Source organism: Tachysurus fulvidraco, chromosome 23 (assembly GCF_022655615.1).
Source record: "Tachysurus fulvidraco isolate hzauxx_2018 chromosome 23, HZAU_PFXX_2.0, whole genome shotgun sequence".
Lineage (NCBI taxonomy): Eukaryota > Metazoa > Chordata > Actinopteri > Siluriformes > Bagridae > Tachysurus > Tachysurus fulvidraco.
Genome location: NC_062540.1, coordinates 14,191,347 through 14,218,844, shown reverse-complemented (window position 1 = coordinate 14,218,844; position 27,498 = coordinate 14,191,347). Strand labels below are relative to the sequence as shown.

At 38.6% G+C, this 27,498-nt stretch overlaps 1 protein-coding gene across 3 annotated transcripts in view; it reads right to left on the bottom strand.

Moving 5' to 3' along the window:
• Window positions 1-27,221, bottom strand: part of ptpn11b (protein tyrosine phosphatase non-receptor type 11b) — a 30,719-nt gene extending 3,498 nt beyond the window's left edge. The window contains exons 1-15 of one of the 3 annotated variants that reach the window (XM_027170305.2): window positions 27,013-27,221; window positions 14,947-15,069; window positions 8,925-9,119; window positions 7,481-7,673; window positions 7,265-7,381; window positions 7,014-7,127; window positions 6,511-6,607; window positions 6,131-6,210; window positions 5,727-5,882; window positions 5,270-5,401; window positions 4,788-4,942; window positions 3,005-3,072; window positions 2,754-2,905; window positions 2,493-2,587; window positions 1,936-2,052 (exon numbers count right to left, since the gene is read on the bottom strand). In XM_027170305.2, coding sequence (XP_027026106.1) covers window positions 1,968-2,052; window positions 2,493-2,587; window positions 2,754-2,905; window positions 3,005-3,072; window positions 4,788-4,942; window positions 5,270-5,401; window positions 5,727-5,882; window positions 6,131-6,210; window positions 6,511-6,607; window positions 7,014-7,127; window positions 7,265-7,381; window positions 7,481-7,673; window positions 8,925-9,119; window positions 14,947-15,069; window positions 27,013-27,026 — 1,776 coding nt within the window. In that variant the 5' untranslated portion in view covers window positions 27,027-27,221 and the 3' untranslated portion in view covers window positions 1,936-1,967. Of the gene's footprint in view, window positions 1-1,935; window positions 2,053-2,492; window positions 2,588-2,753; window positions 2,906-3,004; window positions 3,073-4,787; window positions 4,943-5,269; window positions 5,402-5,726; window positions 5,883-6,130; window positions 6,211-6,510; window positions 6,608-7,013; window positions 7,128-7,264; window positions 7,382-7,480; window positions 7,674-8,924; window positions 9,120-14,946; window positions 15,070-21,287; window positions 21,425-27,012 lie in introns of those variants that run through there. The other 2 variants (XM_027170306.2, XM_027170308.2) reach the window with 2 other exon arrangements.
• Window positions 27,222-27,498: the final 277 nt, after the last annotated feature.

Here is a 27,498-nt window from a genome sequence, read left to right as displayed (position 1 = left end):
CAACAGAGGAAACACACACAGACACACACAGAGAGACACACGCAGACACACAGACACACACACACAGACACACACATACACATACACAGAGACAGACACAAACACACACACAGTCACACACACGCAAACACACAGACACACACACACAGACAGACAGACACACAGAGACACACACACAGACAGAGAGAGACACACCCAGAAACACAGACACGCACAGACATAGACACACACATACACAGACAGACAGACAGACAGAGAGAGAGAGAGACACACACACACACGCAGAGTTTATTAATTAACAATTCAATCACGAAACTGTGCACTGTGGATTCGACGTGTCATTTAATCAAATACAATAATAATATTTTAGTAGCCTAATGCCTATCCACTGTTAAAAACTAAGACACTGAGCTCAGTTGTGCCTTTGTGTTTTGGAGAATACTCAAGGTCAACCCACTCCCTTCTACATCAATGCTTTTATTCACAGCATCCAGCTACAGCTACCCTTCATGATTCTGTTTCATACAAAAGCTTAAAGAGCGACACGGAGGAACGTTCCTTACACTTCTATACAAAATATCACATACAAAACGGCACAATTACATTCATTTAATCTATAAAGGGCAAGAATATTACTAGGAATATAACAGTGTGTTTAATATGAACTGCATTTAAATGTGTATTTATTGAAAGAATTATGGAAGCATTATTATTATTATTATTATTATTATTATTATTATTATTATTAATTATTTATTCATTTAGTTAGTATTTATTTATTTATTTATTGCAAAAGCTCACAATGTAAATAATTAAGAATACAATTTTAAAGTGATTTTATATAGAACTATAAGAGTGGTGGAGGTGAAGCTAAGTAATGATTAACACTCCTGCACCGTGCGGTTATATGATAATAATACAACAATATTAGGGAAAGTGATTTTTTACTGAGAAACAGAGAAGTGCAAACTCCTCTCTCCTAAAGTCACCAAAACACTGAGAATAAATTTGAAATTAAGATCTCCTGATGTGATATATTTTAGTTCTATATTAATATTTTAGTAGCTCTTAATTAATAGTCTTAGATTAGTAGAGTTCCTGTTGGTGAGCTGTTATTATAGAAACAGTAGCATGTTAAACCAAGCACGTTAATTCTAACCGGCTGTTCAGGTCACAGCCAGGACTACAATCTGAGTCGTGCTTTTACATTACAATAATTCATGAAAAGCTTCTGACTAATAAGTTAGAAGTAAAATGTTACAGGGCAAAAAAACCCCAAAAACAAAATATGGTGTGGTGTGATGCCCCAATTTACCAACACTAACAGTGCAATATGGTGTTTGTGTTTTTGTTTCCTCTTATACTACGTTTAGCAACAGTTAGGTTCAATATAGTGGGGTGCAAAATAACTTGTCTCTACTGAAACATGCAGCTTGTCACGCTATAAAAGGTCAAGAAGCTTTTATTGTCATTTCAACCTTATATAACTGTTGCAGTACACAGTGATGAGCAACATGCAAACCGCTCTGTCCTGCAAAGGGGTGGAAAAGTTAACTTAAATATTAAGTATAATGAATATCTTTTTCTGAAAATACGTCTTTATTTGAAAGGTGCTGTGGAGTTAGAAATACTCATAGAACAATCTGGAGTGTACTAAATTGCTATTTCTGACTAAATCTAATTATTATAATGAAATAAATTAGGCCTAGAATGACTTCTTCACTTTTCACACTATACGTAACCTTCTGACATTCACACCCCTGAAACCACCCGTGTCAACAGCTTCCTGGTGCTAATTGCATTGCAGAATGTTCTGTGTGTGTGTGTGTGTGTGTGTGTGTGTGTGTGTGTGTGTGTGTGTGTGTGTGTGTGTGTGTGTGTGTGTGTGTGTGTGTGTGTGTGTGTGTGTGTGTAAAAATGGAAACACATACTCACATAGAGAGAGTGTGAGGCAGCAGCCCCGAGTCCTATCTCCTGGAGTTTGTGCAGACGGGGCTCTTTGGGTTTTTGATGTGTACGTTCTCGTATACACTGGATGTGTCATCATTCATTCTAGTTAAATAAGACAGGATGTTGTACACAGTGTGACGAGGACGGATTTACTCTCCAAACACATCACATCAGTAAACGGAGGTACAGAGACTGAGACGTGCGGTATGGTTTACAACTCGCTGTTCGATGGATGTTTCACAAAACAAACAGTAGTAGTTTTACGTCACAACATCCATCACACAGCAAGCAGATGTAAGTTGAGTGAGTGTGCGTGTAAGCTATACAGTACATAGTTTACAGACCCTAAACCTGCAGATTTACTCTCGTTGCTCAAACAGTTTATGGAACATGACTTAATTGTCAAGGCGCTTGAACTTACTCACTGGGGCAACTTACGCAAGCAAATCCAGTAAGTTCAAATGATTTCTCATAAACCTTATGAATAACTGTAGCATATTCGTCAATAATTGACTTGTGTGTGAGGTGTGTGAGGAACTTACACAGACGATGAGCGAGAGGAGTTGGGCAAAGGCCTAGTATTTGTCATCTGAGTGTATTTGATATTGGAGTACTCTCTTTCCTTCGTCTTATTCCTCTGCAAAAGATGATCATCAACAACATGACAAACTGCCATTGGCAGGAGGAGCGACTATACACACTGACTGCACAAAAGAACTTCTCTTTTTACAGCTTTGAACTCCAACTCCTAGAAACACAATCCTACAAAACACTGCCGCTTTGTAAAAGGACTGAAATGTTACCTGCTCTTCCTCCAGCCTCTTCTGTGCTGTGTCAATATGCTGCTGTACAGCCATGTAGATGAACTTATACTGGGCTTCGGTCTGGACCATGCCGGATCGCTGCTGACGCACTCGCTGGATGGTCTTTGGGACGTCTATATCACAGTCCAATCCTACACACACACACACACACAACAGGATCAACACAATTCCATACACACTGGCACTTATAGTATTTTACCACGTTCAGAAAATTAACATCGACAGCATACCTTGTCTATTTATGATATCGATAAGGATGTCTATCACGATTATGGTGCCTGTTCTTCCGATCCCTGCGCTGCAATAAAAATCCAGCAAAACAGATAAGAAGGAAAAATCAAAACACACTTATACAGTACCCACACGTACCACACCCATATATGTCTATACTCCTGTTTTGGCTATCTTCCTTCAATCTTCCTTTGTTCCAGGTTTAACAAACAAAGACATAAAAACAGTAAATGTGCCTGAATGGGTTTAGATTTAAAGCATCTGTTTAAAAAAAAAAACACCTTCAATTTGAAAAGGCATGTTTGAGCGTGCGAGCACAGTGGGACAGTCAGTAATATGACAGACACTGTCATGTCATGCGCCTCAGTATAACGCTAAAAGTGTGGATGGTGAGCAGTAGGGAATCTGAAAGGTCTATGAAGCCATTAAGCTGAAATCAGATTCTATTTCACTCAGATGTTATTTCCTTTCGAAATCTGTGTTGAATTCTGTCACCAAACAAAAGACAAAGCACATCTGACACCAAAGCATAAAAGGTCTAATAATAAAAGAAAGCAAGATTAAATTGTGAACCTGAAATGACAAAGTGAGGAAATAACAACCTGCTCAGCAGACATGATAATTGGATTCGTAATACCTGCACGAGGCGAGAGCGCAGGTGGATGTCAGGGTTTATGTGAATGTATTTTGTGCCATCTATCTATTGATAGAGTTCTGAGATGACTTTGAAAAGATCTGTATATGTGTGTGTGTGTGTGTGTGTGTGTGTGTGTGTGTGTGTGTGTGTGTGTGTGTGTGTGTGTGTGTGTGTGTGTGTAAGGGCTCTGGGGCACTTGATCGAGCTGTCATGAAGCTACATACTGTATCTAAACAGACAGTCTCATCAATTCAGTTTGTAATCAGAATGTCTGATGGCCTTAAGCTCCAGTCGGTATGTTAATAGTTAAATGTCATTTCTCCATTTTCACTTCTGGCAATAATTTGACGTTTGGTTAGGGAACATACAGAGGAGTGCATACAGGCTGCCACACAATTATTCAGAAATGAGAAAAGCACGAGTTTGAATCCCGAACGATAAACAATTAAATTTTCAATTCAATTCAATTCATTTGTATAGCGCTTTTAACAATTCCCATCGTCTCAAAGCGGCATTACAGAGGTATGGAAACAGAAGAGAGAGAGAGAGAAAAAGAAATAAAAATATAAGAAGAAGAAGAAATAAGGATAAAAATAAATAAATTAATATATACAATTAAAGTTTAAAATGAATAATAATAATAATAATAATAATAATAATAATAATAATAATAAAAAGATCCACTTAAAATTTAAAATACTATATATCTATCCTTATCCCTAATGAGCAAGCCGGAGGCGACGGCAGCAAAGAAAAACTCCCTGAGATGATATGAGGAAGAAGGGAACCCATCCTCATTTGGGTGACATTCTACAGTAAATGTACATAATGTCCTTTCTACAACAGTACACAACCATTCTGGAGTACGAATGAGCAAATTGGGTGTGAGGGATGGATGGCAGAAACTCTCTCTCTCTCTCTCTCTCTCACACACACACACTGCTGTTAATCACAATGACACTATGCAGCCACAGGCAGCTGGAAGCTCATGAGTGCTAAACAGTGGAATATATATGGACGTTATATGCTGCCCTGTGACGCAGGGTTTCACCACTAGATGTGGTTTTCAAACAAAAGTCCTTAACATTATTTATTGTAATAAATCTAAAGATGATATACTATATACAGTATTTATATTCTATTACCTGCAGTGGACTATGACAGGTCCGGTATTTGGAATGCTGTTCTGAGTTCGGTTGACCTGTTCAAGAAAGTTGAGAACTCCACCTGGTTCATTGGGCACGCCGTGATCAGGCCAGCTCAGGTACTGGTAGTGCCAGATGTACCGAGGAGCTTCCTTCTACAGTTATACAAGGAGCAGACATACTGTACATTCAGTACATGATGTCACTAATTCTACACAGTCGAAAATATTCTTAAAGTGAGAAATTCAGATTTGTCTTCTTTAATCACATGATCGTGCTGTTCGTCCTATTACCAGTCAATAACAAGAATAAAAAGCTTAAAGGACTTAAAAGGGTTTAAAAATACAGCTTGAATGAATAATTAAATAAGATGGTACGTGTGTGACTTTTATTTGAATAACATTATTATACTCTGTGCTGCAATCTTTTGCAAAAAAAATGAGGAAAAACCCAGCTTTAGAAATGAATGTAAAGAGTCTCACTCGGTCTGTACATGTGACCTCCAGCTTTCTGCGGATGTAGTCCTGAGCAGCCTGCTCCTCCATGTTCATCACACACACATTCCCAAACTCCTTTGTTGTGCCCGTGTCTGGCCAGTAGCGCACACATTTATTCTGTGAATAGAGAGAACAAACCCAGGAATCAGAAAAGTACTTCAGGGGACAAAACCAAGTGCATATTAAAATACTGAAGCAGAGCCCTTAAAGAAATAAAAAAACGATGTTTCTCATCCGTTCACTAGACATACCACGAGAATTTTATTTAATTGGACCTTCCACTTGCGTAGCCCTGTACCAAACACTTCAGCACTTCGGCAGTGCACCTCTCCACATCTGGAGAACTCTGCTTCGATGTGCAAAATGATCTAAATAAAGCTTTGTGTTGTTCGTTTGCAACAGCTGGAAATAAAGCACAACAGGCTCCAGGGCCTGACCTCACCCTGCCTCGCTCCATCTCCTTGGTCGTCATGACAATAACATGAGTGTTTTCCTGATAGACCATTTTCCAGAAGTCCAGAACTGTGTTCTGAAGGCAGCCCTGAGTAGCAATGAACACTTTGCCTTCGTCCACATGACGGTCCTCTTCCTGCACACTCTGACCAAAAAAAAAAAAAAAAGAAAGCACAACACACATTGGTGGATATTTGTTATTATTATTGTTATTATTTATATATAATATTGATTATAATGTATTACTTATTATCCCAACAATCTAACTAAGTAAAAGATCTGAACAGTTAGCTTTTATATTATTAACACTGCATGCTCTCTAGGGCTGGGCATCCTCAGATGAGTTGCATAACTGTCTTCGAGTTTTTATCCAGGTCTTTTAACCTGACTTACTCTGATATAGTTGGCATTAATGTAGTCAGAGCCAGGCACGTCGGGATCCGCTTCCGTGATCGTCACCCTGGTGGTGTCAACTACAACACAGAGAAAGAGCGTGACTCACGACTAGCAGTCCCTGGATTATTGCTTTGTTTATTCTCCTAGCATAGTGGCCGAGATTACAGACTTTTTCCCCAAACCTTTGAGTTCAAGTACAGTCAACAAGCCATTTTAAATACAGAACAAGGATTAATTCAGGCCGGCAGCTGGATTAGAGCCTTTATCTGACCGGTCCAGGCCCATGGGCTGCATGTTTGACAACCTTTTCTTAGGGGGAAAAAAACAGATAGAAAGTAGAAGGTGGAGGCAGTTGGTGTGTGTAAGTGTTGACGTACAGGGTAGAATGTTCTTGTATCTGTTTTTGCTCTTATTCTCGGCTCTCTGGCCTTCTTTTCTGGGATACAGGAGTTTACATTCCTGCTGCTGCAGCATCTGAGGAAATACATGAGAGTAGAAAACTGATACAAATGACTCATTGAATATTTGTGGAACAATGATATAGACAAAAACGGTACTTAGGGTAAAAAAAGGTTTCTGAGTAGTAAAAACCACTCAGACAGAACAGTGAAGAGATCGACATTATATTTTACTTTGTGTCTAACCAGCGCCCCCTGGGGGAAAGACGTAGACGTGTTATATGGGGTCATACAGAGGACCTTTTGTTCAGACATCTTTTCTAACTGCCAGATTCATCAGATAAAGTATGTAAAGAAGGCAAATATGAACTAAACTATGAAATACGCTCATATTTCCTTTGGAAGAAAAAAAAATTATATCTTGTAAACAAAGCTGCTCTACAAAATGTGAAAATAACTGAATAATCAGCCCCATGATTTACCTCAAATTCTTCCCAGAAGCCCTGCTTGGGTTTCTCAGAATTGTCTGCGACTTTATTTAACTCTCGCACCCGGTTCTCGATGTTGGCCGCATTTATCCGTGTGGCATTGAACGGCTTCCATTCATAAAGAGGAAACACAAAGCGATCGTTAAAATACTGCAGTTTGGCACGCAGCCGAGAGGATTTTTGGATACAAACAAGAAACAAGAAGGAAAAGATTGACAAATCAAACAGTGAAACAGAAAGTACACCTGCTTAAGGTGCACTACAATCCCACTCTTCTCCACCATGGGGTTCTTTTTATAGTGCTCCACCAAGTCTGTTAGTGTGTCAAACCTCTCCCCTCCACCCACGTCATACTTCACATCCTGTGGAAGCAGCACAAGAAGACACGAATGACATGAAGCGGCTGTTTGAAAATCCAACAATCACTCGCTTAAGCTTCTAATCTCTAATCTCTTCCATACCTGGTAGCGTATCATGACGTGGGTGACTTTAGTCTTGCGGTCCACATTTTCGTGCTTTTCCTCGTTAGTGAGAACAGACAGCACAAAGTCTCCAGGTTTGCTCTGACTCTCCCTCACCAGAAAGCTGCCTGGCTTGCCTTTCTCTGTCAGGAGCTTTTCTGCGTCTCGGCCCGAAAGATGCCCGTGATACCACCTGAAATGGTTTTCATTTAATTTCTTGTCTTTTCTTTTATTCTACATAAAAAGCAGACAGTTGGTTTAAAAAAAAAAAAATCAAATGATAAGCAAAAAAAAATAGCTAGATATTGCACTGGCATGAAAACAAACCTCAATACTAACATGCAAATGTTTCAGTCGATACAAGAAAAACTATACAGTACCTTTGTGGTTGGAAAATTGGCACATGTGCTTGTAAAGAACACGCCTACACCGTGTGCATGTGATAGAGCTGTTGATGTGGAAAAGTGAAGGTATGTGTGGGTGGCACACTGGTTGTTGTTGTTTAATGGAAAAACCGCAAAAACCGAGCTATGATAAACTGTGATCTTTATGACCAGACAAAGATAAGTGAGGCATCTCGGGTCTTAGAGGAATACCTAAACAATCTTACAATGTTAGTAGAAGATAATTTAGAATAGATTACTTTAGATTCCTAAAGTAAAAACAACAGGCCTGCATATAAACATCGAATATAAACATGTAGCTGAATAATAGCTGATTAAGTCTAAAAAGCGCCCATTGCTTGGTTTGTGCACTAGAGGGCATGCTCCCCTGATTCATCTTCCCCACTCTCAGGCTCTATTATTCTCATTCTGTATGTGTGTGTGTGTGTGTGTGTGTGTGTGTGTGTGTGTGTGTGTGTGTGTGTGTGTGTGTGTGTTAGGGGTTACAGGGACTAGTCGACTCTGAAGAGGCTCTTAATTAATAATCTCCTGCTTGAATGGAACATGGTCACATTTAGATCACTTTGCTGTAAGTACAGGTCCGTATCATTCATCTGTACTTATTGTTGTTGCTAAATAAAAGGTAAATAAAATCCTTACACCGTGGTGTAGTGAATTCCACTAGCGATGTAAAAAAGATGGCATTTGACGCGGTGGGTTACACATCACCCCCACACTGGCCCTTTTGCGGGTAAGATCGGACACCGCTGTGATACGCACTGATTCGTGGAGATGTTGCTATTTACAGTGTAACCTGTATATTGACATATTGAACCTGGAGAAGTCATTTGTATTTAGTCTTACATGCTTTTTTTTAATCATTTAACTGCACTAATCAAGTACACTAAAGATAGCAATGTGCTGAAGATTTTAATTTTAAATATATTAGAAAATAATTTTAAATATAGAAAAGTTTCTCAGTTGATGACTGGTTTAAAAGAAAAAAAAAAGGATAAAAAGTGCAACTATTATTGTGTGTGTTGCCCTTGCTGATGTTCTACCTCTCAGAAGTGGGGTCTTTGCAGTTGAGAGGATATTTAAGCTCGATAACGTCTCCGTTCCTCTCTCGCAGAAGGTCGTGCTGCTCCATGTAGTACTGCACCAACTCAGCCAGAGTGGCGAACTTCTCCCCTCCGTACAGGTCGTAATAATCGCCAGAATTCTGGATCTTAATGTGAGTGACTTCATCGTAGCGCCTAATTGGGGTTGATAGAAAACGCAGATGAGACAAAGGAGGCAGTGCTCAGCGAGCTCATACATGTTCATAGCACATCTAATAGACTGTGAATTCAGATGAATAGCTGTTTTACCTCTACCCACCTTTCGACACATTACACACAGTAGGATTTATATAGGATATATGGAAAAAGTACTCTACATTATTCATTACATTACATTAAGCATTTTAATTTATGAGAACAGCCAACAGTGCAGAAGAGAAATGCAGTTTTATTTCACTTAAATGAGCCCAGCTATGCAGGAGGGTTTAAGATAATTAATTAAAGTAGCATTAAGCTTTAGTAACAAAGAAACTCTTTATTGCATGTGACACAAACAGATTTATATTAGGTAGCAAATTTATGCTTGAAAAGCATGAATCCGATAGCATGCTGGAATCATTTAAAACACACACACACGCGCACACAGGAACACACAAAGGCACACACACGCACAAAGGCACACACACGCACAAAGGCACACACACACACACACACACACACACACACTAGAAACAAGCAGGCAGCATTTTGAAGCATTTGCATTTAGAAGCAAAGTAACTCAATACAGGACTTGAACACAACATACTTTACTATTACAGTATTACAGGACTAAGCAAAAAAGTGCAGGATATTTGTGAAATGTTCATATTTTCTATTATATTAAGACATGAAAACCACTAGCTGTCCAGAATTTAAATCTATTTCTCTTTTGCACGGATCTCCACCAGATACGGACATATCAGCGCTGTTCCGCTCGGTTCTGTTGAGATGCTGTGTTAGGTTTATAAACCTAATGAGTGAAGTGGCTCCTAAGACCGAAAACCAGTCCTTCCTTTCTAAGAGTGATAGAAGGACTTTTTTTTATTAACCCTACACCAACACCACAAAAGAAGGCTTGTAAACGTGCTAGATTACAGTTGGTTTCAGTAGTTTAGAGCAACTGCAGCCACATTATTATTTTTTTTTCACTACAAGTGACAGTGTACTTCAAATATGCTGAAGCTCCAAATGTCAACGTATGGAAAAAAGTGAACATGAGCACCTGCACAGATAAAATCAGCTGGGCTCAGGCAAAAAAGCCACAAGCCTGCGGTAAGGTCAGGGCATATCGTGCACGAAAACACACACCTAAAAAAAAAAATGTCAGTTCAGCAAATGTACGGCCTTGAAGTTAAAAGCAATAGAGCTATACTGCAAACAGATAATGAGGACAGAGTGATATGAAAGTGAGATAAATCCAATCTGTTATTCTCTCATTCGCTAGTAGCTCTGTCTCTTTGTGGGCTTGGCTCCTAAATCGGCACTCTCTCCTGGGTGTAATTGCATTAGAGTTGGAGCAGTGGAGTCTGGGCATTGCAGGATTTCAGTGCTGAGGCCTAATGGGTGAGGAACTGCTGTAAATGGGCAGGCTGTGTTGTCCCTCTGCAAGCTGCTCTAATGCAATCACTGTGCACACAACCAGACATGGCAAAACGCCCCAGCTGAGCTCACTTACCTCCCGACGCTCCCGGACATACAGTACAACGCTTCCCTGGTCACATTTCTCAGTTAGAGCACAAAGGAAAGCATGCAATAATATCTATTTTTATAAACCATTGAAACATGCAGCATGCATAAAGCAACAACCACAAAAAAAAATTAAATTAAAAAGAAAAATTTCTGCCTGAAGAATTTTTTGTTTCTGTTAAATGATACTGTGACTTTTCATTAAGTAGTCAGACAGACAGAGAGACAGATCATTTTATATATAGGATCCCAGTACTAACTAATTAATAAACATAGAGTAAATATATACACAAGAGTGTGAAAGTCACAGTGCTGTGGTATTTACACGAGAGAAAAAGAACAAATAAACGTAATCGGTGGGTTAAAATAGCAGGTATGGAACTACAACAACACCAGTAACAACAATAATGACGATAACAACAAGGATGATGACAGTAATGATGATAAGAACAACAAAATCCTTTAGGCCAGACTGAAGATGGACAGAATAACACCGCTGTGCTCCAGCCTCTTATTCAACTCTGCCTGCTCACTAATTTTATCTTTAAAGCTCCATGCGCTCAGCATTGATTTTACTGCCAGAGCTAGGCTTGGCACAAATGGGAGTAAAGGAACATAACAGCACTAGTGAGTCACTCCGCATGTCTGTGTTTAACTATTTCCTTCCTGCATGCATCAAAGTTTCACTCTGTTTGGCCTTGGATGGACAAGTCACAATATAGCAGTTCATTAGTCGTAAACCAAGTTCATATTTAAACCCAGGTTTAAAACCTAACAAATAGACCAAGCACAGGACGTATTGTTCAGCTAGCTGAGGCAACCCCGTATTACTGTACTGTACATAAGTCAGAGCTAGAAAAGTCCATACCAGCAATAGGGCAACGTTCATTCCATCTTGTTTAGTAGGAGTGGCTCCAATGTCATACTTTAACCAGAGGTGACTTAGTTCAACTCCTTGGAATAGATACAGTAGAAAACCTTTAACCAGTAGGGATGCATTTTGCTCTTTGTTCATTGTGGGCTGCAAACAGGTTCATAAGGGCATTTCCTGAACACTTACAGCACACATTACCTGGCACTCATACATCACCTGACACTTTGAAGTGACCTTCGGTGAGATGTGTGTATGACAGGACTCCACGCTACATCCTCTCTGTACGAGCTACTAAACTGTTAACAATGGAGCCGACGGCATGCTGCAGTCTCCACCCAGGAAACTCAGAGCAAGAGAGATAAGAGCCAGAGAGAGGCATGGACGAGGAGATAATGCCCTGATGGAATCCCTCGGTGTCCATTTAGCTCCCAAAACCCTCCAGGCCTTTATCTAATAATGCTCTTTTAAAGCAAGACTTTCCTAATGACTTTGTAATCACCTTCTCTTCTCACTGGGAAGAAAGTAACTTTCAGTCTGCATGTCTTAGGAAGACTTTAGACTGAAGAGAAAGAGATGCAAAAGCTTGTTTTTCTTGCACTAATGCTTTAGCTTTTTAAGAACAGTAATATATTAATCAAAGTTAAAAGCATCCTATGCACATGAATTTAAAATGAAAGCAAGCACCAGCCTATTTCCCATGAAATCTTTGAGAATAAGAAGCCCAGGATAGAAAAAATAATAAATAAATAAAAAGACATGCAATTATTAGCACTTACTACTGTATCAGTAGTGTCAGGTTGTACATGGTGTCATTATCAGTAACTAAACTTGTTGAACAGGGTGCGTGTGAACAGACTAAATGATTATAATGATTAAATGACAGGATACCAGTATCTTCAGAAGCCACAGAGGCAGTTGATAACCATATTCAAAAAGTACTAAGCTTTATTTCTTTTTAAATAAAGTACTTCAAAATTAAAGCAAAAGTACATAGATATATATGTAATATAAACATAAGTTTAAATTATATACACACACATATATATGTGTGTGTGTGTGTGTGTGTGTGTGTGTGTGTGTACAAACATACACACACAAATATACAGTATATACACACTCACACACATATACAGTATATATACACACTCACACACATATACAGTATATATACACACTCACACACATATACAGTATACACACACAGATATATTTACAAACATACAAACATACAGTATACAGTGTACATACACGCACACGCACACACACACACACATATATATATATAGTATATATACACACTCACACACACACATATGTACATACATACACACACACATATATACAGTATACACACACACACACACACACACACACACACACACACACACACACACACACACCTAAAAAGCACAATTTGTGCAGGATCAAATCAAATTCCTTTTTGTTCTTATCCCAATATCTGATTCAACATTTTTTGCAGTTATTGGCCTAAGACTGATCCTGGTATCTGTAATTACCAAATTTTATATAATTGTGTGTGTGTGTGTGTGTGTGTGTGTGTGTGTGTGTGTGTGTGTGTGTGTGTGTGTGTGTGTGTGTGTGTGTGTGTGTGTGTGTACCATTGTAGAGTTGTATAGAAATGACTGGTCTGAATGTCCTCTGTGTCTAGTACAGATCATTTCCATTCCATTCTATCTATCCATCCATCCATCCATCCATCCATCCATCCATCCATCCAGCCATTTTCACCCAGAAACCATGAGAAAACACTAAACTGTAACCGTACGTGGAAGAGAACTTCTTGCTTATTTGGTAAGAATATCTGAGCAAAGTGTCTGTGCTTTGGCTTAGTAACTGGGATTAGGGGATTAGGATTAGTAAAAAATTCATTTAAAGTGACTGAGATTAACGTAAATAAAACACGAACAGGAATCATTTCTTATGTAGATTATTATTTAGTTCTTATTTGATCTATTTATTTAAGTTTATCCTTTTAGACCTCAGTAGAGAAAGTGTTAATCAATATTCAGCACTTCCGGATCCACCGTAACAGAGAATGTACGGTTCAACGTCCGCTAGCTATCCAGTTAGCTATAAAGAGTGTGTGGCTCCGTCTATCTCGGCTAGCAGAGCAATAACAAGCAGAACATTTCTTCATACAGTGTCTGATATTTTATTTACTCTATATTATTGCCTCATTAATTCCTTGTCTGTTCGTTTTCTTGTGCCCACGGCCAAATCACAGATGTGCAATTATTTAGCGTAACAACACTCATGCTTGTGCTTAATTGTCTTACAGAAGAAATGTCACGATTCGTACAAAACTGAAACAGACGGCTGTGACATCACAGAACAGTGTAGTTTTTCACATTTGTGTTATTTTCAAAAAGGTATGGTAGGGGTAAAGGTTTACTGTAGGAATTGGAAGCGAATATTTGAGAAAGGAGGCCTGAGGTGTGGCTGGACCACATGGTCTTATTCTGAAGCGCATAAGACATAATGTGAAGCCTCACCACTAAAGCCACAGGCAGCAGGTCCAAGGTTTAGCAGCCCCTCGTCTTAAAGCTATTACGACCCACCGCTGTTAAATCTCTGCCAGCAGACAGCAGCCTCTCTCTCTCTCTCTCTCTCTCTCTCACACACACACACACACACACACAGCTGCATAAGCACACGGTGTTGCTACGAGCTAAAAACTCCCCCCAGACATCTTATTTGGTGAGTGTGAAAACACAAGGTCATCTAGGAACACTGGTGTTTTGCGGTTGACGCTCATCTAGATATAACACAAACAATGAAACCTTTAAAACCTTTCCCTCATTTTTTTCTCTAGCTTACCCAAAATTAATATTTACAGCCACTTTCTTGGATAGTTTTTTATTTTAGAGTGATTGCAAACTATTCTGAAGACTTACAGTACTGAATACGCCAAGATCTCAAAGAAGACCTATGAAATGCGTTTAGAGAGAGAACTTCAGTTTTATTTAAGTGAGTTTTTTTTTTTTCTTCATTCAAACCGTTAACCAATAAAATCATATAAACTATAAATCTTATAAACTCAGGTTCAGGAGTTGAACATACTCCTGGTGCATGGATCATAAGTTTGTCAGTGTGCAGCTTGGCTAAATTGAGGCTCGGTAAAAACAATAAGTGCACTAATGCTTCACCAGGCATGAAAGTGCTCAAAGAAACCACAAAGCTCACTCTGAGAGATCAATAACCCTTCACACAAATGTGCTTGCTGTCTAGCTGGAGATGTATGCATCAAGTCCACCAAACTGCGAGGAAGAGGAACAAACAACATGTCTGATGTGATTAGTTAGCAGCTGTACTGGCCTGAGGAAGAACTGCTCAATCTTCAGAGTATTCAGGAGCAGGACTGAGTGTGAAGGAACAGACGGCGGTGAAGTTAAAGAGACCCACCTGACAGACAACGTAAAGTCTCCTGGGTTGCTTTTGCTCGGTCGAGCCAAGAAACTGCCGTGGACGCCTCGTGTCAGGAGGAGCTGCTCTGCCTCGATGCCGGTGATGTTGGGGTGGAACCACCTGGAGTAACAGGAAAAGTTATAGAGCAGAGTCAGTACAAATCATGTTTATAACAGGAACCATCAGTAAGAACATATGTTGTGTAAGGAATATGTAATGAGAGAATGCACTGTTGCTGTACAACAGAAAGGCTGAGATATTATTATTATATTATTATTATAGTCTTACACCACAGTCATTTTATTTTCTCTCTCAGTCTTAATTTATAGTCTCTCTCTCTCTTTCTTTCTTTCTCTCTCTCTCTCTCTCTCTCTCCCTCTCTCTCTCAGTCTCTATCTCTCTCTTTCTCAGTCTTTATTTATAGTCTCTCAGTCTCTCTCTCTCACTCTCAGTCTCTATCTCTCTCTCTCCCTCTCTCTCTCAGTCTCTATCTCTCTCTCCCCCTCTCTCTCTCTCTCAGTCTCTCTCTCTCTCTATCTCTCAGTTTTTATTTAGTCTCTCAGTCTCTCTCTCTCACTCTCTCTCTCTGTCTCTCTCCCTGTCTTTATTTATAGTCTCTCAGTCTCTCTCTCTCTCTCTCTCCCTCAGTCTTTATTTATAGTCTCTCTATCTCTCTCTCTCTCTCTCTCTCAGTCTCTATTTAGTCTCTCAGTCTCTCTCTCTCAGTCTCTCTCTCAGTCTCTCACAGTCTCTCTCTCTCAGTCTTTATTTAGTCTCTCAGTCTCTCTGTCTCTCTCTCTCTGTCTCTCTCACAGGCTTTATTTATAGTCTCTCTCTCTCAGTCTCTCTCTCTCTCTATCTCTCAGTTTTTATTTAGTCTCTCAGTCTCTCTCTCTTTCTCTCTCTCTCTCTCTCTCTCTCTCTCTCTCTCTCTCTCTCTCAGTCTTTATTTATAGTCTCTCAGTCTCTCTCTTTCTTTCAGTCTCTCTCTTTCTTTCAGTCTCTCTCAGTCTCTCTCAGTCTCTCTCTCAGTCTCTCTCTCAGTCTCTCTCTCAGTCTCTCTCTCAGTCTCTCTCTCACTCTGACACCAGGAACTCCTTTAATACCGGGTAAAATTCCCCTAACACAAACATTATCACATAAATGATTATATGGGTTTTTTCCTGTTAGTCAGTTCATGTTAAACATACACTATACGAGTCCCGGTGTATGTGCTGTTACTATAGAAACAGCAGCATTTGAGAACGATGTGTCATTCTGTGTTACAGCAAATAAGTTGACATTGATCAAAAAATGCCTTGACATGAACATTAAAATTCAAACATGATAAAACGTTTAAAAACTCTTACTCTACAAAGTTGACCTAACCCTGTATATAAAAAAAAGTACTGGGGCAGTCGTGGCCTAATGGTTAGAGAGTCTGATTCGTAACCCAAAGGTTGTGGGTACTAGTCTCGGGCCGGCCACGACTGAGGTGCCCTTGACCAAGGCACCAAACACGCCAACTGCTCCCCGGGCGCCGCAGCATAAATGGCTGCCCACTGCTCCGGGTGTGTGTTCACGGTGTGTGCGTGTGTGTGTTCACTGCTGTGTGTGTGCACTTTGGATGGGTTAAATGCAGAGAACAAATTCTGAGTATGGGTCACCTTACTTGGCCGTATGTCACGTCACCTTTAAAAAAATGGCCAAACTCAAATAATACTGTCAAATCCAAATGAAACCTACATCCCACTGCAGCTCTATTAGAGTTTATAGCTAGTAAATAAAAATAAATACATTTAAATTCTACAGCAAAATGTCAGTGTCTAAGGAAATGAAACATCGGGGAGATAACATTATACAAATAAACTACAGATGATCAATAAAAAGGAAGTGGAAAAAGCAATAATTAAGGTTTGATCAGACGTTGTGTGTATTTGTGTAACGGCTTAATTGTAATAGTCTAGTGCAGAGTGCACAGTGCTGACACATCTATCAATACACATCAGGACAATGAGGTCACAGCGCACTGAGGCACAGACACTGAGGAGAAATTACTATACCATTAAAAACGTCAGCAGTATATCAGAAGCAGCCTTTATTTCGTCACAAATACTTTCTCTCCCGAGCTTTAGAAGTTGGGGTCAGAGCACAGAGTCAGCCATGATACAGCACCCCTGGAGCAGAGAGCGGGTTAAGGGCCTTGCTCAAGGGCCCAAGAGTATCAGCTTATCAGTGCTGGAGCTTTAACCCTGACCTTCCAATCAACGAGCCAGAAGTTTAACCACCTGAGCTCCCACTGCCCTACTGACAGCCTCAACAGACCTTCAGTGAAGGAAACAGTAAATGTTTGACAACTGGTGGTCTGCCGCAGCCAACCTCATTCTGTTAATCATCCATTTATCCTGTCTTAACTGCCCCTTCATTAATGTGCTGCAAGATATTTTTGTTACACATTCATTGTTAAAAGGTAAAGAATCAAAATCTGTTGATCTTCAGCATGTCAGTAATTTGTCCAATTTTGAGTTGCACAGAAATCGTCTGGTTCTCGTGTGACACTTTAAAACAGCATCCACAGCAACGGTAACATATTGTGTAGCCTTTAACTGTTACACAACTGCAAAGCAGTTTAGAACTCTGGTTCTACAGAAACCTTCACACCGCTCGTCTACAGTGTAGATGTTTATACTTGCTACTTTTTTTGACTTACGGTTCGGATTTAAATCCTTCGACTAACTACACAAATATAAAAATCAACAACTATCAAACATCAATAATGACCTCAGTAGCTTTAATAATGATGGAATGATATTAAAAGTTAACGGAAGTTGCCATTTCAATGGATTTTCCACCTTCGCCTTTTACGGTTTCTTCGAATTGCTTCTGTTTATAGTCACTATTCTCTACCCTTTATAGCCTTTATGATAATATTTTGAGATAAAAGATTGATATCATGACACATCGTCACAGTTCACTTATCTCAGATAAAGGGGTTGTTGTTTTTTGACTAGAACTTCGTAGCATAAATTTGGCCGAGTTTTAAGAAGACGTTTTTTTGTTGTAGTTTTTTAAATGCAACACTCCGTTTAGAAAATCTTTATCAAGGTACATACAGTATTGTGTATCGTAGAAATGTCTTGAAATAGCAGGATGTGATGAAGAACTTGAGCATTACACCACCCACTTCTCTATACAGACTCTTGCACTCTGATCTATTCACACAATCTGGCAGCATCACTTCTCGTGCATGCTGTGTCCTCTGTTTATACAACACGGTTGTAGAAATCTTTCTTAACTGAACTGGTGTGTTGGAGTAATGTTGTAGAAATGTATAGAGCACAACTCGGGGATACGAGCCATTTTACTGCCAGGATTATAATGTCATGTCATATCTCCCAGCTCCTCTATACAATGCAATATAAACTGTAATAACTCTAAGGCTCTGAGCTCTTTCGTGGCTAATTCAAAATAAAATCAGGAGTGTTGGTGTATTACATGTAGAGACATCTGGGGCACATCTGGAGATACCTATTTCTGATTGTATTGTGTTAAGGTGTGTTTACATTTCCTTTAATATTAGTGGCTATTTATAAATAATAATAATAATAATTATAATAATAAAAAGTATAATAATAATAATAATAATAATAATAATAATAATTATTATTATTAGTATTAATAATAATACTAATAATAATAATAATAATTATTATTATTATTATTATTGTTATTATTATTATATAAAATAAACTAAATTGCTGGAATCATAAAATCCTGATTTTATTTTATTTAAAACATCGATGTGAATTAGGAACGTTAAATATACTGTATATTTTTTTAAAAATACACTATCGGAAATATTAGACATCATGCGTAAAACGATACATTAGAGCAATATGTAAGAAACACCTGAATAATATTAATAATTTCAAACTGAAAATAAATTTTTTTCTGAAATAAATGATTTCAGTTCATAATATCAGCCTCATGTTAAGAGGTTATAACCTGTCACAGTCTGTCTATTAAAAGACTTCCCAATGTTCTGGGAATAATCCTCTGTTGTTGGGATAAGAGAGTCAGGTGCATTCTCGGAAAACACCAAGCCTCGGATTCTTCATTCGTCGTTTGTCTGTAAATGATTTATTTTTGATAGACGTTTAAAACAAAACTCTCAGATACTGTCAATATTTCCTACCTTCCTTCAGGATTTATCTGTTAGGTTTGTAATTAATGATCTGTTACGGCCTCTGTATTTTTGTGTGACGGAAAACTGTTCAGACAAATGAATGAATAATACTCTCAGGGGCATTTTTAACTCTTCCATAAGTGATGTGACTCACATGTTTATCAAAAGACGATATTTTCCCCCTAAAGTTGAATCATAGTTTTATTTGTCACTCGGTGACTGCAGCCGTAAAAAAAAAACATAAGGAATGAGCAGGAACGCTTCTTTTTTCACCATAACTGCTTGTATTGATAATCAGACTTTACACCATGCTACAGCAACTTCCTGGAAACATGTGTGAACACAGAGAAAAAAAAAAGAAATTTCCATTTGGCAATTTCCTGCCTTATTATCTCTTAAAACATGCGGCAGAGACTGAATAGAACACGATACAGCGATGAAGTATATTGTGAAATGGAGCGTTTCAGAAGATTACAGAAAACTGTAACCTTAGACTCTTTATTTTATTTTTTTTCAATATAACCGACACACGACTTCCTGAAATACGTAACGATGATGCAACCTTCGAGAACATTTCTAACACACCAGGCATTTTTCGATGATAGTTCCCTTGACAGAAGCGTGAATCACACATGAACGGTAGCAGTCACTAGGTTTTACTCTGTGAAGCGGGACTGGCCTGAATGTTCCTCTGGCTTTGTGTGTTCACGTCTACGTCGGAAAATTTCTGTTCCATGTTCATGCGGAGATTGGATGTGCTATTCTAAATTTAAAAGCATTACTCATTTTAGCTTCAAATGAAAGACAAGTGTGTGGTGCTGATACCTGGCTGCTAACACACTCAGGCCTGTCTGTGAGCCTGCTTCAGCCCCAAAGAGACTAAACTAGCAGTTTAACAGTTAGGGTATCTCACTACAAGCAGATTGTGTACTTGTGTTATAAAAAGAAAGGTAAAACAGCAAAAGCGATGGGTTTAACATCAAATGACACGAATGCATATTCGATAGAATAAATAAATATAAATGCAGAACAAAGCCCACAGGCAGGAAGTTTGTCTTGAGGAAGAAAGTAATGGATGCTATAGAGATATGTCAGGCTTTGGTAGAGATGTTGATGATGATGATGATGATGATGATGATGATGAGGAGGACTCCTAAGTGTAAGAAAAGTGTAAACTAAAAACCCACAGTCATTAAGGTGTTGGATCACTGATCAAAAAGTTGTACGTTTCAACCCCAGGGCCACCAAACCACCCCTCCTGGGCCCCTGAGCAAAGCCCTTAACCGCTTAGTTGCTCGGCTGTATAATTGAGATAAATGTAACTTGCTCTGGATAAGAGTGTCTGCCGTAAATGTAAAACACGACAAGTTGATGATTTTCTACACATCCTGGAGAGTTTTATTCCTCTTACACCACAACAATCTGCCAAAACTAGCAATAGTATTCATATAGTATATATAGTATGTCTTTTAACACTACATCCTGTTAGGGTACAGCAAAAGTGCAATATATACACATAATATCTCCTTACAGATGACTTGTATGATATACCAAAAAAATCTGGATGTGTAAGCTGTTGCTATAGAAACAAGAACATATTCGAACACATGGGTTTGTACTGTATAAACCTTAAAGCTAGTACGATGGCCAGAGCTGCTGTTTCAACAGATTCTGACCAATCGGATTCAAGATTTCAATACACAGGAAATACAAGGCAAACATTTCATATCAGGATACCTGATGACTTTTTTACTACACACAATATAGATCACAACATTTATGTCTGCTATCATTTTTTTACTTTCTGGACAAAAAAAATCAGGTGTATCAAATTTGAGTTTGGAATTTGGTATGAAAAAAAAATCGCTATGACGCTGTTATTACCAAAACTTGTACTGTGCTATTATTTATCACAATATCAGTATCATTATAATCCCCAGCCTTAATCGCACCTTCTTCTCAAGACACCCCTCTCCCCTTGACTGTCGCCCACACAACAGTTTAATCCTGAGCTCAGGGACTCTTCACTCAATCGCTCACAACTTCGTTAATTTGTTTTCTGTTTAAGATCTTTCAGGCAACGCACAACGTACAGCGTCGTATTTCTGCCGCACTATAATAGATGTGAGAACAGACACACAGTGAAGTGATTTCCAAACGCACTTTTTCCTACCTCACCATTTTGGCCGGAGCCCCTGCTTCGCCTCGCAGCTCACTAATCCACGCTCTGTACAGTTACACAAGTAGGGAGGGAAAGAAGGCAGCGCTGCTCCTGCTGCTGGAAGAGGAAGAGGAGGAGGAGATGGGGGTAATCTGGGATTTGGAAGAGCCTGAGCCGCCCAGATAGGAGCGTCAGTCAGCACAATCAGCCACTGAGCAACTGTCCATCGCTCCGCACTCGTGCTGAGTTCCACTCGTCTTCTTCTTTTATCTTCGCCCTCGATATGTTGCAACTGTGTTGCATGCTTTTTTTTTTTTCAAGATCCAACCCAGTGCAATATGCACAGAGAACGTTTGGTAGCAAGGTCTACTCTGAGCATGAGCAAAGAAACAAAGCCGTTCTGTGGTGGAGCAGAAGGTTGCTGTGTGCAGTGACAACTACTTTCTGTGGTAACTTGAGCACGAGCTTCCAAAGAGAAGACCGAACCAAGCCTGGCACGCTTTAGTGACATAAAATGCCCACTCAGCCATGAAAAACCATTGTAAAGGCATTCACAGAGCTGTAATGGACTTAGGTTCAAATAAAGCCAGGCTGAAAACAGAAGGTGGGAAAAGAAACTGAATCATAATAGTTCCCTGACAACAAGTTTCCACTTACACAGCTAATAATGAGCCACAAATGCTGAAGATAATGTAACTAGGCCAAGAAAGGAGCAGAAATTAAAAGCACCTCGAGCCATCATGAGGCCGGTAACTCTGCTTTAGCTTTAGTTAACCATGTAAGCATTGTAGGTATAAACTGTGTAATCATTTGTCTTAGTTATAATAATAATTCATATAAATCATAATAATTAATCATACTGGGATATTTTAGAATATTCTAAGGAAATAGGACAGTTTCCTTTGTTTCAGGTCAAGGATAAAAGAAAAAAAAAAGAAAAAAAAGACCCTCGATTTAATCATTAACAACTAATGTGAAGGTTGAAAATAGAAATCCTCCAGTATGAGGGGAAAACAATCAGTGCTTTAATGTAATAAATATAATGATACAAATAAAAAAGTAAACAAAGAGGCAAATAATGTTTCTAAAGAAAATGTAAGATATTTTTTTTCAATATTAATATTACATGCATAATAACTTTAATAACAGCAAAAACGTGAAAAAGAATAGATTTAAACAACCTTGGATTAAAGTAAATATTGACTGATTTGTTTGCTTGTTTTTATCTATTCATCATTAATTTTTTTTTCAGTTCTTTAATTTGTTTTTCAGTGCAATTATATTACAGAAGTGTCCCATGTGTCCATGGCTGGCCGTCTTACGTAATGTCTCAAGTTCAACACAGACAGCTCTTTAAAGAGACAGGCCTGATGACAAAAAGGGGATATTCTTAGTGCCCCTGCTCGCCTTCAAAGCTCCCCGAGACTATATTTGTCACAGACGCTCACATGCTGGCTGAGTTTTGCTACTGTTACTGATATTTTTAGCCCTGGTCATGCTGCTGCATGCAGGACTAACACACACACACACAGACACACACACACACACACACACACACACACACACACACACACACACACACACACACACACACACACACACACTGTACATACACACATACACACACACATATATACTGTACATACATATATATTGTACATACACACACATACACACACACACACAAATATACACACACACACACAGAAACATACACACTCACACACATACACACACATACACAAACATACACACACATACACAAACGTACATTCATACATACACACACATATACACAAACACATACATACATACATACATACATACATACATACATACATACATACACACACACACACACACACACATATACACACACATATACACACAAACACGCATGCATACAAACACACAAGCACACAAACACACTCACACATGCGAAAACACACAAAAACACGTACAAACACACACACACACACACACACACACACACACACACACACACACACACACACACACACACACACAGAGCACTCTAGTAAGTGCATTGTCTACTCAGTGAGAAATGAATTCACAGAAATAAACAATTCTTTTTCAGAGATAAAGAGTATTGATTAAGCTCTGGATTTAAAGTGCATTTACAGCTTAAAGCTATGATTGCATGCACATCACAATAGATCTTAATCCTTTCAACTAAGAACTCTTCATATCCTCACAGCACTTTCCAGATGCCAGCCTTTCTCTTGTCTTACTCAGGGAGAACTGGGTTGCTGTTGTTGAACGTTGTAGCACATTCAGCCCAAGGACATAGTGTATGAAGCGATATAAATCGAACATCCTGGAGCATAGTCAAATTTCTATTAACAAAATTGAAAAAAAAAAAAAAAATTATGATTTCTCAATGAATAAGTGACCGTGAAAAACATGGGAGCTAAAAGAGGGAGCTTTGATGGATGTCCAGCAGAGATCAGGGACTGTGCCATGTGGGTTGGTTCGATTATATTTTAAGTGATAAGCGCTTATCACCAGCCTGTGAATCATCCACACTGTGGAACCCAAACCCCCCAACCCCCACACACAGTACAATTATCCAGAATTCACTCTGTTACATCTACTCATCTACTATTTAGTACTCAGTTATACATCTTCCTTCAAAACTCTGCATGAAGTCATTTCCAGAGAACGTTAGAGATGTTATCTCCTCTCTTCATATTGAAAGCTTTCCTACAGTAGATTCCTCAAAAAAAAAAATGAATAGTCTGAGTGCTGACTCACGGGTCCTGTCTCTCCTGCTTTCACACGAACGAATCTACAGGAACTCTCAGATAAATATAGTGCTAGTGAACATACAGAGAGAAACGCAAGCATTTCATCAGCGCTAAAACACCTCAGTGTCATGGTCCTCATCGCCACATGTATTCATATATCATGGTGACACAAATACACACTCACATGCAAGCTGCTGTCTGATATGAAGAGGAAATGGACAGATTTTGAGATAACATCTTGGGGCTTGTTCTTTCTTCCTTGTTTCTCATGGACCTTATCTAAAATCATTTATTTTAAAGCGCTGTTGAAATCTCCGTTCCGATTGGTCAGAAGCTATTGATTATTTTTCTACAACAGCACTTACATTACATCCGAATCACAGGTGTATAGTTGTGTAGTTATGGTTTATCTAGTAAGAATTTACACAAAGACTTGATGACGTGACTCATTGAGATGGTGAAGTTTTCTAAACAGAGCTGCGTTTTAAATGTTTTGGATGGAGTCTCCAGTTACAGCGCATTAAGAAACACTCCGAGGTAAAGCTGGAAATAGGTTTTCCGATGCAGGAAACTTTCGATGTAACTTTCACTGTAACATGACAAGATATTTTTTTTCCTAAAATAAAGGAAAAAGAAAAACTGTTGAGGAAATAATTACTTCCAGCTGCCTAAACCTAAGTGATGACAGGAACTCAGTTTCATCTTTAGCTTTAAGTGCTTTCTTTATTCCATAATTGTTGTATATCATTACATTCATCTAATAACATGTAGTCATGTGTATATAGTACAAATAATATTATAAACTTAATACACAATGTAGGCCAATTCTAATGCAAACACTCCAATGTACTATACTTTAAATTTACAAATAAATATTTTGATGATCTTAGAAACCAGTAACCTATAACCTGCTGTCTGATAGGAAGAGAAGAGGGAACTGGACAAAGCCTGGAAGTTGAGGGCAACATTAACTCACGTGTCAGAGCACTGACTGGAATACACTCAAAAATGAACACCCGCCCTTTATATTTAAAAGGCTGATTCGATAAATATTTCAACCTCCTACTTCCTTCCTTCTAAAAGTACATCTAAAGCGAAATGAATATTGATTTAGGATTCTCACGGTAATGCATCCAAGACTGAAGATCGCAGGCTGCAGAATAAAAACTTAATGTATACTTTATCTGGACATCTCCATTAATGATCTATCTAAAAGATGAAATCGATGAAATATGCGTAAATGTTCTTACTTTAATGAAGCGAGAAAAAAATTTTTTTTATGCAATATCAGTTTCAGTAAAAATGTAAACTTAACCCTAATACAACGCTCCGATCTCTGAATTTCAATTGAGCAACTTAGTCCACATTCAAACAACGATAGATACAGTACTGTAGATGTTTTATCGGTTTGCTTACATTAATAAATAACAATAACAATAAATAAATAAATAAATAAATAAATAAATAAATAAATAAATAAATAAATACTTTCTCTGAGATTGTGGAGATTCCTTCCACAGTGTCAGACATCTCTGTTAACATCAAGTCGACTGTTACACAATATTTATAATCTGCTTATGACAGAGTGCAATAAGTGAATTCTGTCTTAGCTTCCAGTCTTGTCATAATCACAGATTAAATTCAGACGAACCAGAAGCAACCACGATTAGTTACGATGTTATGTTAAGTAATGGATCGTTCGATGTAAACCACTCAGAAAGCATTAAACCTGTTTTATTATTATTATTATTATTATTATTATTATTATTATTATTATTATGATCAGTATTTGTAGTAGTACTTACATGTCCATAATATTCCTAACTACAGAGAATGTAACATCATTCACAACTCATTACTGTTAACAGTTGATCCAACCTACTTCTAATTTGATTCATTTGATTCATCACTCCACTGGGGTGTATGTGCGGTCCTGCTGCTTTCTGAAAACGCACACTCCGCCTCACACTGTAGATGCTTTTTATTAAATGTACAGTAGTCTAAGCGTGTGGACACAAAGCCGGGTTGTCCTTCGGAGAGTGTGTTACTGTCCCCGTGCTACTGTCCTACTGTTTACTCAAGACCAAGGCAGAACACCTGTCCAAACACACACTGCCCCGGGACTCCGGCCGCCTGCAGACCTGTTTATCTGGTGTATTAACCATCAACCAAGCACCATTAAAATGCTCTCCTGTCCAAAATGTCAAAAGGGTTCTAAATAATAATAGAAGAGCAACTTTTTTTTAGGATAACAGCATGAAAGAAATCACGTCACGTTGTAAGCAAAGTCACTTAACCTCTTAAATAAAAGATATAAGATCTGTACTTTTTCCGGGTCACTTGGACGATGTGTATTGTTTGTAGCATCTTTAGCATTTATCTTTAAGAATAAACCTTTATACATGTCAGTGGTCCTTACGATCCTGCGTAGCTTTAATTATTTAAAACTAACAGAGTAAACAGACATTAAACGTATATAAAAGATGTCTTTTATCATTCATGTTAATGTATTTGTAAGAGTTTACCATCTAAAAAACAAGCCCACAGAACCAGGTTGTGTCTCGGTATCTGAGCGTCATTTATCGTCTATTAATATTGAGCTACAACTTTTAGCACCGATAATATTGTTATTCACGGTATATCAACCCACCTTTCAGACAAATAGACCAATATTTAAGCGTTTTTTAACGGTTTGGGACAATATATATATGTTGTACTGATATTTAAAGGATCTTTATTTCACACAGACATTATTTCTGTGAATAAATAAACAATATAACAGCGATAAATCGATTCCGCCATTACTCGATCTACCCATACAATATTTATACCGGATGAACAACTTAACACCGAGAAAGTCCTGGCTTCTAATTTATAATCCGCACTCCGGACCTGAGGAAAGGACACAAGCGCCTGAGAATGAGACGCCGAGCGCCGGCTGTATCCACACGTACTGTACGTTAGCTTACCTCCGGGACGTCATGGCGGCCGCTTGGCTGCTGAAGGCCGGTGTGAAGTAAAAGGGAGCGCGAGCTGCTGCAGCGAGTCTTCCCGCGCGCGTCTCTCTCTCTGTGCGGAGCCGAGTGCGAGCGCAAGCGCGTGACAACCGGCACTCTCCGCCTCTGGCGAGCGATGCGCTGTGACACAGAGGCTGCGTCCCAATCCGCACGCCACCTAACTACATAGACTAGAAAGTCAAATTCGTGCACTACTTCAGGTGACGTACATGTAATGCACCTAATGTAGACATTCTTTATTATTTACCTATAGGGTATCTATATATACCCCACTGTACATTCTGCCTAATATTTCACATTTATGTATGTATGTGAATTTATATATTTATATATACTGTATATTTAGACTTTAGAACCATTTACTTGTACTTTTTAAAAATATCCACACATCTCTACACTGCTATAGCCTTTATATTAATTTACTGTACATATGTTTAC